Source organism: Lycorma delicatula, chromosome 1 (assembly GCF_047948215.1).
Source record: "Lycorma delicatula isolate Av1 chromosome 1, ASM4794821v1, whole genome shotgun sequence".
NCBI classification, from domain to species: Eukaryota; Metazoa; Arthropoda; class Insecta; order Hemiptera; family Fulgoridae; genus Lycorma; species Lycorma delicatula.
Window position 1 is genome coordinate 303,654,786 of NC_134455.1, and position 13,951 is coordinate 303,668,736.

Below are 13,951 nucleotides of genomic sequence, written 5' to 3' on the forward strand. Positions count from 1 at the left end.
AGAACATTCGTTCTCAAATTGGGCGATAACACCCGCTTTTGGGCGCTGGAGGCCTTCAGGGGAGCCCACAGAAAATTGAGGGGTGTTCAAGCAGTCTAGGAAGGTGATGACCGATTAAAAAAAGGCAAAAATTGTTTTCCTGATATTTCAAACTAAAATAAAATTAAAGCTTACTACACTAGTATAAAAAATGAAAGGAAATCTATATTTTATGATTAATACAAATAAATATGGAAATTAAAGGGTCTTGAGCTCTCTGATCTAGCTTTAATGACAAATTGTGAGGTCTTTAATATAGCGTTGCAGTTTCTGGCTTTTATTGATTTTGTGCCGAGGTATTGAAATCTTTAAAGATTGAGACTGAAACATGTATCACCCACTCTCAGCTTAACACAAAATCAATTCAATATGCTGTCACTATTGTTATTCTTTATTATCACTATATGTATTCTTTTGAAAGCAATTTTAATAAAAATACTTCCAAATATGATGAAGTATGTGTTTTAATTGCTCTCATTTAAAATGCAAGTTTCAACTCAGAAACGCCACATTTTAAAACAATAAATGTAATTGCTATTTTTAAGAGCACATCTTAAAAACAGCAATTTCAATTATTATTTTTAACACATGGTAAATTTAACAATTTTGGGGGCACTAGAAAATGTTTGATTTGTGGGTGGTGGGTGAAAAAGTTTGAGAATCAATACCTTAGAAGCTAATGATTTCACTCTTTATAAAATTTTTTATTATACTCTGTTAATATTATCAAAACCTTTTCAACTGTTTGAGCCGGTCACGAGTATAAAAAGGCTACTCAACATTTGGCTAAACCATAAACATTCATAATTATTTATAACATCTCCATACTAAATGAAGAAACAATTCTGAAAACATTTTCTACCACACTCAAAATAAAATATAAAAGCTACCCCACACGCACAGAATTAACATTTTAATAAGCATAAACTGTTGTTAAAATCTGGCCTGCCACATCTAAAAAATAAATAATTTTATTTTGCAATAAGTACACATTTATTTCTTTAAAAAATAAATATTAATTCGACTCATGATAAGTGCATTTAGTAATATAAAACTTACTCTAGTTATGAAAGTAACTTTTAGTAATCTAGAATTTCTGATACAGCAGCCTTGATGTACTGTCATTACTGACTGTCAGTGCAGACACCTTTTTAACCACACCCTTGGCTTATTTTTAATAAAAAATACAATATTTAATCAAGACTTTCTTTATATGCATATAGATAGATCATTTTTTAACTTCCAAATAAGGAGTTTCTCAATATAACAAGTTGTCCAACTTTTTTCTTTCTGTAATGTTTAAGTTTTACTTTTAACCAAATATTAAGATTTTTAATATTCTTAATTATTTGCTGAATTAATTCCTCTCATGATCTGTTGTATCTTCTTGATAATTTATGTGGAAAAATTTTTAAACAAAAAAAAATTACTTTTATATATAGTTAATTATTATAGATTATTATACATTTACTATAGATTTTAATTATTTGTGGTCATTGCTAAAACTGAACTGTTATAGAATAATATAATCTTTAATGTCAATTTATTATTTAAAGCATTTTCAATTGAAAATGCAGGAAAAATAGTTGAAAACTTAAGGAAACCATATAACACTTACAAACAAAATTAATAAATAAACTAAAACTAACTGGTTTGCACAGACTTAGCTCAAGAGTTTGATGAAAGTTTCTTTAACCGTTTTTGTAATTTCTTTTCTTATTTTAACCAAGATAAAATCCTGTCTACTGGTGAACAATCTTTTCACACCAAAAAGTTTATGGGCTACTCATTTTAAATAAAATTAACATTTAAAAAATGTTTAATAAACTTAAAAAAAAAGAATTGACATAAAAACTGATATTGGCATAAAATAAACAAAAAAAAAACTACCAACAACTTACTAACCTTGGTAAAAATTAAAAATTTAAAGAATTACAATTTTTTAAAGATTGTTATAGCATAACATTTAATGTTTTCGTAACACTTTATGAAGTGCGACTTAAAGTTTTAAGACAGGTGCCGGCACTGCTAGGCTTGTTCCAATGTGTGGAAGGGGAAGCTCATTTTGTCCTTGAGACATCCTGAAAAGATCACTGCAATATCTTTTTTCAGTAAAGAGTGGCATCCTGATATATTTTCAGTTCTTGGCAGATTATTGATTCTGCAAAATGGAACAATGAGTGTCAAATTTTGTTTAAAAACTGGGAAATCAGCTTCGGAGACTTATGAACTCTTAAAAATCTTTTGGGGATAATGTCTGATCTAGTCAAATGTTTTTATCTGGTTCAAAAGATCCAAAGATGGCTGCAAATCAATTGGAAGATGACGGTTGTGAGACAATGTTGGTGGTTTTCTTTGATTTTACAGGTATTGTGCATCATGAATTTGCCTGACATACCAGAATACCCAACATACTGACATATCATCATGAATTAGGCGGTCAACCAGAAATATTATAAGTGTTCTTCAGCATTTGCATAAAAATTAATGGAAGAAAAGGCCTGCATTCTGGCAAAACAAGAATTCAACACAACACACCGGCTCATCATGCACTCTCCTCATGGAATTTTGGGCCAAATTCCAAATTTCTGTGCTTCTGCTACTTCCCTACTACCCTGATTTAGCCACCCCTGCTGACTTGTACCTGTTTCCTAAACTGAAATTTTTGCTGAAATAGCAACTTTCATTTGATTCGATTAAAGACATCCATGCAAACACAGAGAAGGTTCTTAACACCCTTAAGAAAAAAAATTTCTAAGAATGCTTCCAAAAGAAGTTGTGTTCAGTTAAAAGGGGACTGCTTTGAAGGAGATTCATCACAAGAGCCTGTAAGTACATTTCGTATTACAATCCCAGTCTTAAAACTTTCCTGTCACACCTCATAGTATTCTCCCCTCCACTCTGTTCTGCAATCCATTAGCAGTATATAATGAAAACATTAGTTTTCATTATATGCTGTGCTCAGACCAATACCACAGGTTTTAATAAGAAAAAAAGAATTGTTTTGATTAATTTTATAAATGGTTAATAATATTTAATTATATCTTTTATGATTTCTCTTAAATAAATAAAAAAAAAACAAACAATATCACACACTGATATTTAAAAAAGGATTATAGATAGCAGAGTAAATCTGAACCTTCAGCATATCATATACCAAAAACATTATTAAGATATTTTAGTTTATCTGTTTTCTGTAGCCTTTAATTATAGATATATTTTCAAATATCTTAGAATTCCTCGAACAACAAATAATAATCATTATTTTTAAGTTAATAAACAGTATTTTATTGGAAGTAAATAACAAACAAAACTTTCAAACACAAAAGGTACATAAACAAAAACAAAAAAAAAATTACAAAAATGTTATTGCTGCTGTCAGGTTTACATTACAAATGAGTGCTATGACAATAAATTTTTATTTAAATTTTTCTAAATTATCAAGAAAATCTGAATAATTTAATGGTAAAGATAAAACAACACACATGCTACTATTTTTTCAACTGTCAAAAAAAAAATGAATATGTGTTAAGGAAAGTTTAAGTTAGAAACTCTATTTCAGCTAAAACAACTAAAAGAATAATCTGCATATAACGCATTGTCATTTCATTTCACATAAAGTGTAATTCAGCAAAAATGAAATCAATTAACATCAACTACTTATTTATATAACAAACATCATACCTTGACATTGGCAGAAGATGCTTCTTCTGGTTTATCTAAATAAAAATGGATATTAATTTTTATTAAATTAATAATTTAAGTAATGATTTTCCTAACATAAATGACAACAATGCACTGTAACTGATGTGAAAGCATACAGACAGACATTAAAATATTCATCAAACTTAAAATCAAAAGCAACTACAATAAAAATTTGAACAAAATGTTTTAAAATAAGTTTAATTAAAGTGACTTTAATATCTACTTCAATAAAATTATTTTTACCACAATCATGATGAACAAAAATTTAACAAAATGTATCACGTTTCCAACTACAGTTTCATAAGGTGGAAATGAATGAATGTGTTAAAACTTGCTCTTAAAAAAAAAGCTAAATTCAACCATTAGTCACAAAAAAAACAGATGTCATCACTAACCAGTCAGGAGCTAGTTTCAAAATTTCTTAGCATTACATATGCATACTTTCTTCCTGTATAATAACAGTGTAAAGTTCAGGCTGGAAATAAATAAGAAAAATATACTGAGATAAAGATTAATGATGTAGACAGTTTAATATTAAAGTGCAAGAAATGAATACTTAGTAAAAACAATTATAATAGTCTTAATTTAAAAAGAGGATTAACCTAAGATCAATAATTAAAAATGTTCAGATTGATAATGTTTCAGCTGCAAAAATCTAATATTTTTACTTCGTTAAAATATAACTGAATCTTTATACATTATAATCTAATTACATTCATACTCTTTTTGAGATCATATTGCTTCACAACAGGCTTTAAGCCTAATTAGTGAGTGGTTTTGTTCAATCTCACATTAATTAATTCAACAACTAAAGTATAGTATACAGTTGTTAATATCTTGTCCAATATTGGTAATAATCAATAGGTTTCACTTCATCAGAACCCTCACTTGTGAATATGGTATTTATTTAGTATATAAAAGAGCTTTTTCTACTGGAATTTTGGAAGCAAAAAAAAGAATTAAACATTTCTAGGCAATAAAATACACTATTAACTACTAGAACAGTCTGTTTAAATAGAATATACAGTACATCTTTTAAATAAAACAATAATAAAAATGCCATCAAAATTGAAGATTATTTATTACAGCAAGTGCATACAAAAAAAATTGTATGTACAAAATATTCTCCACAATGCCTTGTGCATAATATTATATCAACTTAATTATTCTAAAAAAATTTACTGTCAATTTCTTGATCCAATGACTCTCCTAAGCTTATGAACAGTTTGTACGGCAAATGAATGTGAATAGGAAGTAAAAGAATTCCAGTAAAGTATCAAAAGCTGAATACTTCAAGCTGTATTAAATGAAATTGTGAAAAAACACACCCTCTCTAAACTACAACTTACATTTGTTTTTAATAGAATATACATTTGGCAATACTCTCTTTCAGTGCTCAAGAAACAAGAAAGATTTGTTCTTGATACCAAACAAAAGGAGCAATAATTTTTTATGCTAAATCTTCTTTATTTTCAAGAATAATAATGTTGTTTTGTAAGAAAAATAAATAATTTAGATGACTTAACACTTAAAATAATAAATTATAATTACTGCCACACTGTCACTCAAACCAGATTTGTAAACTTAATAAAAAAAGTCCAGTTGATTTCATCTACAGGTACAAACAAACCTATGTTGTTCCATTACCATTCAGGCATATTTAGATAAATGAATGATACAGCTAAGTGAAAGGTAAAGAAAAAACCACTATAAACTAATTTGCAAAGCTTTAAAGCCAGCATATACAGTCAAATTCATATTTTGGAAGTATTTTTATTGCTAACTTAGGAGAAATAAAATTAATTATTAAAAATAAATAAATAAAATACTGTAGCATCAGGTGATCATCACATTCCCAATTTTGGCAGCAATATAAGAGATGCCTAAAAATATTCTTATATTTGGGCAATTATTATCTTGCTTATAAATTCACTAGAAAACTGAACTAGATCACTGAAAACTGTAACATCAAAAGAACTGATAAGCATAAATAGTTTTTAAGGGAATATATAACAAGATATATATATATGGAATATATGGAACATAACCAAGATAACATTTCCAAGAATTTATTGCTTAATGCTACATAAATTATATTAATCAAATCTATAACAACCTGATGTGAAATTTGAATAACATTACTAACTCAGGGCATCATTATTAAACGAACAAAAATGTTGCTGGAATTACTTTCCCAGCATTTGTATCGAGCTTAAAAATTTGTTCTGTCCACAACAGCAAAAAAATCCAGGTATGTTGTTAATTGAAATTATTATTACTGTTAAAAAATTTCTTAACTAAAAGGAAACATCATCAATTTGTTAAATGAATACTATAAAAGGGCCCAAAAATGTTATCCTGCGTGATTATCTGTTTTATCAATGAGTTAACAACACCTCAAATGATAGCAATTTGGGATTTTTAAATAGGAAAATTAATATGAAGGTCTGGAAAGTAAAGAACTTTAATACAACTTTTTATTTTTTCAGGTGGGATTTACCTTCTAACATTCTGTCTGGTAAAGGCTAAAATTGTTGCCAACACATAATGGTTCATTTAAAGTAAAATGATCAAATAAAATCCAAATTAATACACTAAAACAATCAAATTTACAAAAAATAACATTCTTTGAATTACAGTTACTTTAATTTTTTTCTTCAAAAAAATTATTGAAAAATTTTCAACAATATTTCTGATGACAATACTTCTAAGTAAGTTTCCAATCACCTTGGAAGGTGATTGGAATATATTTCCAATTCTCAATCTTTTCATCCAGTTTTTTAACAATTTAATTAAAATCAATCTCTTAGTAAACATGCTACTGCACTATGATTTATAGATTGTTCACTTAAAATATTAAGCCAAAATTAACCAATACATGAATGTATATGTACATCATTTATTAATTAATTTTTTAACAATTACACTGTGGGAGCCGCTAAATGTAGATGTAAAAATTGGGAAGAAGGGCTTTTCATTTTGATTGAGAGCAGTGTATTCCTTTTGTTACCAACAATGGGAAAATAAAATGATGCCGAGCAGAGTGGAGGCCCATTGCTTAAACCAAAAACCAATCAACTGACTATAGACTAAAGATGATTTCCTGTACTACTACGGGTACAAAGTAAATAAAAATCCATGTCAACAAATACACTTAATTTCACTAAGAACAGAAAACTTACACTATACAAATTTTCTATAAGTGTAGCAACTTCCTTGTCCTGTATGAATAAGTTATGTCCACCTGGCACATTTTTCATTATATGTCGTTCAATCTTTTCATTCTCTAATACAGCTAACCCGTTATCAATCAAAATTGGAGGTGGAGTAGCTTCAAAGTTTGTCCTGTAACACAGAAAATAAATGCATTATAAGATTTTTATCTTTTAGACATAAAGAAATCCAAGTTAAACTTACCAGCAGAAAAATAGGCTTGTTCAAATGTAGTTATGATGATGAATAAATAGACATTGTCAAGTTACTGTGGATATGTAATTAAAATTGAAAATTGGCAATGAGAAAGAGGCAATGCGTTACTACTTGACAATCAGTATCTACATTAATTGTGACATAATTTTTTTTTGCTGGGAAGATTTGAATGGGGTGTTTTCAGTCACCTACCATACAGTCCTGATAACTACATCCAACTGCCACATGCTCAAATATTAAGAAGTATTTTTGGGTGATAAGCAGCTTATAAGTAATAATCAAATTGAAAGGATCTATCATGGTTAAATGATATAATAGTAAAGGAATATGATGAGAATATGTTCAAGCTCATGGACTGCCAGACTGCCATAATTAAATTCTTAATGTATTTTTTTTTAGTAAAAAAAAAAAAAAAATTGCTAGTAATGCAATATCAATAGCCAAATTATCAGATTATTTATTGGATCAATTAATATTACAGCAGTGAATAGTTTTGTTATATTTTATATGAAACATAACTGAAAATAAATCTATATTTGATACTGATATTTAAGATCTAGTCATGCTTCATGAAGGCAATAATTAATCATTTTCAATTTAGTTTCAATGCTACAAATAAATATTATATTTTTAAACTTGGTGGAATTTAATAAAAGAAAAAAGTTAATTTCTGTTTTTGAGATTACAACTTTCAGAATGCTGTGTATGTATGAGAGGTGCGATTAAAATTTATCCAAATTTGGTTAGTAAAAACAAAAATACTTAACCTGTTTAGTTCATAACATCTCTTAACGTAGGTATCTTCTAATATAACATACTTATCCCAGCAATGTTTCTATTATTGGCAGCATCTTTAAAAATCAATTTTAGTAACCACCATAAGTCCTCTTGTTACATTTCTTCTCTGTCTTCAAATCTCTTTCCTTTAAGCGGAATTTTAAGCTCTAGTCGTTCAATGATATGTTTTTCAAGAATCTCTGAATAAATTGTAACGGATGGGCCACAGTGCTGTTGTTATGAATTTTTTAATTGCTATTTATCCAAAGCTGTGATCTCTTGCTACAAGCAGCATCTCTTAGCTAATCTCTTATCTTATTGGCATCTCTTGGAGTAGTAATACAGAGTACTACATAATATATAAAAAAAGACCATCATTCAGTTTAAATTAGACTGACTTTCATACTTTTTATAAAGTTAATAGACAGAAACTGGAGAATTTTATGTAGTATTAAGCCTGAAGTCACTGCCTCAAATGAATTTTTATATAAATTATTTAATAAGTTATTTTACTAAATGCACTGATTTTCAAAAACCAGTTGTAAACTAATAACACAGCCGACAAAATCAACTATTTGATATGCCAATAATGTTTACTATATCCTTAAATAGAACCGTAAATCCTTATTGCAAAATACGATTCTGGCTGAATAATTAAAAACAGTAGCTAAAATAATAAATAACTATCTTTCCACCTTTTAAAAATATTCTACGGTTCACCCATCATCAGATTTGAAATTAAATTTGCAGTTTAGGTGGAATAGTCAATGGGTTATTTTCCCTCTCCAAATTAAGTCGCTAACAAGATGTGCAGTAAGTAACTTCTTCTAAAACATGACTCTACATTTGATTGTAAAAACTATATAGTATAGTGTTTGTATTCAAAACTTAGGTAATAAACTCAACAGAATAAGTGAATCGTACAATGCCTTGACTTGTTTGTTTACGCTAGTGGTGGTAACAATGCAATGAGTCACAATATCCCCGAACACTTCATCTGAAAACATGCTAATATATTGCAAACACAGTATGTATTCATAAAAACTCATTTATGTAGTTATTTTTCCCCAAACCTACTGGGCAAATAAATGAAAGTACATATTTATTTAAATTAAATTTTATTTTCCAAGAGACTATAAGATGAAATTTTATAAGGTAGTAAGGTTTACTTATGTATCCTTCTAGATTTACAACAAAAAAAATTCAAAATTTAAAAATGTACTACTGTGTTTTGGACAAAGTAATACCAAATAGCTGCTAAATATGCAAGATTAGCGATGCACATAACAGACCTTCACTTCATCAATGATGTAATATTATAATTATCAGAGAAAGGAAGAACAGATAAATATGAAAACTATTACAACGTAAGTTTGAGTTTTCATGTATCCAATGGCAAATTAAGATAGTTGGTAGATAAATAGATTAAAGGAAAGTTTCACAGATAAAGTCCAATTTGAAAAGTAAAATATAAAGAAAGTAATCTTGATCCTTGAAACGTAATGATGCAAAATTGATAACATTTAACAACAAATGTAGAAAAATACAGAGAAAGCAGATTAAATTTGTATAATTCTTTTGAAAAATTTGGACAAAATTTAAGAATTATGAAGAAACTGAGGCCTTGCAATAGAAATAGTAATTATCTAGAAATCTTGGAAAAGTATTATTACATAATTATGGGAAACTATTAACTGTGAACATTTCTGTTTAGTAATATTTTCATATATAACAATTTTAGGTAGTCTTCTCTCAACCTGGTTATCAGTAAAATTAATGGATATGAGAAGCAGTGACAAAGCTAATGAGATATCTCAGTACACAGATTAAGAATAATAAGTTCATACTTATTAAAATTACATAATAAAGCTATACAGTACTAAGCTACACCTTAAACCACTATCATATTGTTTTAATTATACTGTTAAGATTGTTTTTCATAGCTGATTGGGTTTTTTTTTAAAACAAAGTAAGAGTAGTGTAGAAATTAATATTTCATTTTTGGCAATCAATAAAGCTAACACTAATATTTCTGATGACCTAATTCTTTTCAACCATACTGCTAGGATAAACTGTGTACTTTGTAAAACTAGTAATAAAATAAACAAAACATACGTATAATGGATTTTAGTAAAAACACTTAAGAACTACGAAGTTCTACTACAATTCTTTATTGCAATGAACCACTGATATTCAAGAGTGCTCAGCTTCTTCAAGTAGCATTTTATATTAGACCTGACATTTAACTGAACTTTCTTTATTATTATTAATCATGTTAAGGGTGCGTTTTCACTTTAGTATAAACAATACACAAAATGCATTAACTACTTAACGCAAAACATAAAAATAATTCAACATTATTCAAGTAGTTAACCTACACAGTAGTAGTTAAAAAAGAACAATAATACTTTAAAATTGGAATTATAAAAGTGAAAATTTAAGTTAACTAACTAAACATGTTAACTACAAATTCTTTATCTCCTGTGAAAACTATAGAGTAATATATCTTATGAAGTTTTTTCTGTTATGACTTCAGAGTGGAAAGTGTAATTCTGGAGGAATAATCAGGTTTTTAGTGATCAAAATTATACTAACTAAAAAGAATGTGATAGAGGAAGATAGGACCTTTAACCAATACATGCATATATTATTTCTAGACCACGTTAAGAAATTTGAAACAAGTGATTGGATGTTCGATGCCATTAAGATTAGAGGATTTCCAAATCATCTAATAAAAGTCATGCGTAACTTGTATAAAAACACTTAACGACAAGTACAGTCAAAAATAAAAGTAAGATTAGGTATGTAAAATCTCTTTCTGATTTTGTTAAATAAATATATATCTTATCTTTACCATTTGGCAGCGACTGGGTTTTAATATCTCATAATTTATATAATTTACAACCAGAAGTATCTAATTAAATATTATACAAAAAATATAATTTAAATATTTCATTGATGAAAACAAAGCTATAATTTATAAAGGAATGAAGAACGTAAAATTAAAGATCATTAATTGTCAACATTTTGCCGATTGAACAAGTTATTTTAACTTCCTTCAATGTAATTGATCACATTATAGTGTTTGCCGATTGAACAAGTTGGTTATTTTAACTTCCTTCATTGTAATTGATCACACTTTAGTGAATATGATATTAATAGTAAAATGAAATGTTCAACAGAATGAACATAAGAACTCTTAAAATTTTATAAACTATCAGTTCCTCATCACTTGTTTGAATAAAAGATGTGTATTTTGATTTCAGTTCACAGGAAGAAACTACACAGTGCAGAAATGGAATTTAATTATTGCAGAGTGAAAAAGGTCAAGCAGGAGGAAAATGTTGATATAAGACAGAAAAGCTTTTTATTACAGGCAATTTGTCATCAAAATAGGCTGTATTTGAAAATCCTTACCTACCGATTGATCTCTTGTCCATGCGTTAGGGGTGATGAGGGAAGCTTAAATCCAGATTTTTAACATCCCCCTCCCAGCGCCACCTAGTATTTCAATTTCAAATTATACGGCATAACTTCAAAAACATTAATTGTAGAGGAGAATGTCCTGTACATTTTTTGTTTGAAAAAATTTTCTCTAAAATGCATAGATTCAGAGAAAAACGCATTTCAAAAACTTTTTGAGTTTTTCAATAATCTATGTGAGGGGGATGTTAAAAATCTGGAGTTAAGCTTCCCTCATCACTCCTAACATATGGAAAAAACATCAATCGGTAGGTAAGGATTTTCAAATAAAAATACAAATTGACTGTACTGCTGAATGATAACATTTTAATTACAGAAGACAAAATGGTTCAAGCAGTTGAAAGAATACTTGTAAACTGAACCCCAATAATTATGAAAGGAACATACCGAGAATGAGAGCAAGATTTGGTAAACCAAATGGCAGGTCTTCCATTTGAAGATGTAAAGAAGATAAAAAAGTGATTAACTAAAACTGAATTTCAATTCAAATAAAGGAAGTGATCAACTTACTGACTATCAAGGTATGTCAGATACCTTATGTTTTACTGTAGATAATCCACAAAAAAAAAACTAAGTAAAGAAAGAAAAAATACTTATGCCTAATAATAAAGTTTTCTTAATGAAGAAAAAACGAATCCTATTAGAGAGGAGAGAACATATTTCAATGATATCCACTCAGAAGAAACTAAATTGCATCTATCAGTTTTTAAAGTAAACAAATATAATTCTTTAGACAGATTACTGCAATCAATATCAACAATGAAAGTAACAGATTTACCAGAGGTAATTGTACAGAAGTTAGTTCTGCTTTGAAATAATTTCAATTTAAATGCAAAGATCTTCTGTTTTATAACAGATCTTACTTAATCTTCTTCTAATCTTCATTTACATTACAGAAAATAAGTAGCTAGCTATTTGGATTAAATTATGTTTGTTTACTGTATAATTTTATTAATAAAATATTTCAGTTGTTAAAATGTTTGTATTTAACACGGTTTTTTAAAATTAAAGTTATATTTAAAATCTAATAAACACTTTTTTTACAGTATTTCATAAGTAACAGCTTTTTATTTTCTGGAGCTGCATAAGTATTTTATATTAAAATGGATTCTGAGATATATGATGACTTTCCTGCCCACTGTTTTATTTATCACTTAATTCTAGACCCCACTACATTTTTACACGTACGTTTTTTGGCACTAGTAAATAATTTCTCAAAACCACTGAAAAATACTTGTGTTTATAATTTTTTATAAAGCTAAATTTAAAAACTTACTTTCTAAAAAATTATTAACAGTTTTGATAAAACTTTAAGAAACTTGAATATTAAATTTTGGCACACATTTTTAGTATACCGTACATAAAATTATCAAAGAAAGATAATTTTTTCCAGTTTAAATACTTTACATTATTAGCTGCCGCTTCAAAAATATTGGTCAGGGAAACTTCATATTAACATTATAAAAATTAATTATCAAGATTAGTCTAAAAGAATTACACATTCATGTTAGTAATACACACAAATGGACAAACGTTTCATTCTTGTTATCCCAAGACATTCAGCACTTCTCTAGCTTAAATGTAATAAAAATGTCACAGTTAATGGATCCGCTTGTTTTTTAACCTGTGGCAGACCACAGGTTGAAAACCTCTGATTTAAGAAAATATTGTTTGTAGAGCAAATAACTGATTGTACAACATTTCATTATTAAATATGTCATAACTGATTAAACAATATGTATATATCTTAAAAATTTACCTGAAATCAGGAGGAGGCTTTTGCATATCCACTGTTGTTACCTTGAGACTTATTGTTTTTAGTTCCGCCAAAAGATACAAATCCATAAAATATTCTTGACAAAATAAACAAGCCCCTTTCCTTCGGCCATCAATTGTGGATGCCTGAAACATAAAACAAAAGTTTGAATTAAGTTTGTTGGTATATATTAACTTATATACTATAATGTATAATAAGACTTAAGTACGATTAAAAAATCGAGTTATAACGTGAAAGAGAAAGGAAAAAAGGAATGGTGTATAACAATAAAAATTTAATTATATTTCACTGCTTCATTTTAATTGCCCAATAAAAATAAAAAAAACCAACATATAATTAGCATTATGTAGATTTATAAATAAACTGCATAATTTCTTTTGCTGCAACTTTTTCACTATCTGATACTCATTTAAAAAAAATCATTAGCGAATAGTAAATAATTATAAATAAATAAAATATATTCACCTTACACAACGGAAATACTACTAATAACAAAATTATTAATTTTGAACTTTAAAAGAAATATCAGTATTACATACATGACTAAGTTGGCTCTACTTGCATAAGAAAAAAATAATATTAAAACATATCTGAGATAGGTAAGTGTATAATTAATTAGCACAGAAGAAAATAAATAAGAATGAAATCATGACAGTGTCAAGAGCCTCTCTTTTCTCTTTTTCCTGTTTAGCCTCCGGTAATTACCTTTTAGATAATACTTCAGAGGATGATATGTATGTG

General features: G+C 27.8%; 1 protein-coding gene across 2 annotated transcripts in view; it reads right to left on the reverse strand.

Annotated features, from left to right (window-relative positions):
• Clic (chloride intracellular channel protein 5) overlaps nt 1-13,951 on the reverse strand; it is a 171,963-nt gene that overhangs the window by 20,944 nt on the left and 137,068 nt on the right. For both annotated transcript variants that reach the window (XM_075380482.1, XM_075380492.1), the window contains exons 2-3: nt 13,193-13,335; nt 6,927-7,089 (exon numbers count right to left, since the gene is read on the reverse strand). In XM_075380482.1, coding sequence (XP_075236597.1) covers nt 6,927-7,089; nt 13,193-13,335 — 306 coding nt within the window. The remainder of the gene's footprint in view (nt 1-6,926; nt 7,090-13,192; nt 13,336-13,951) is intronic.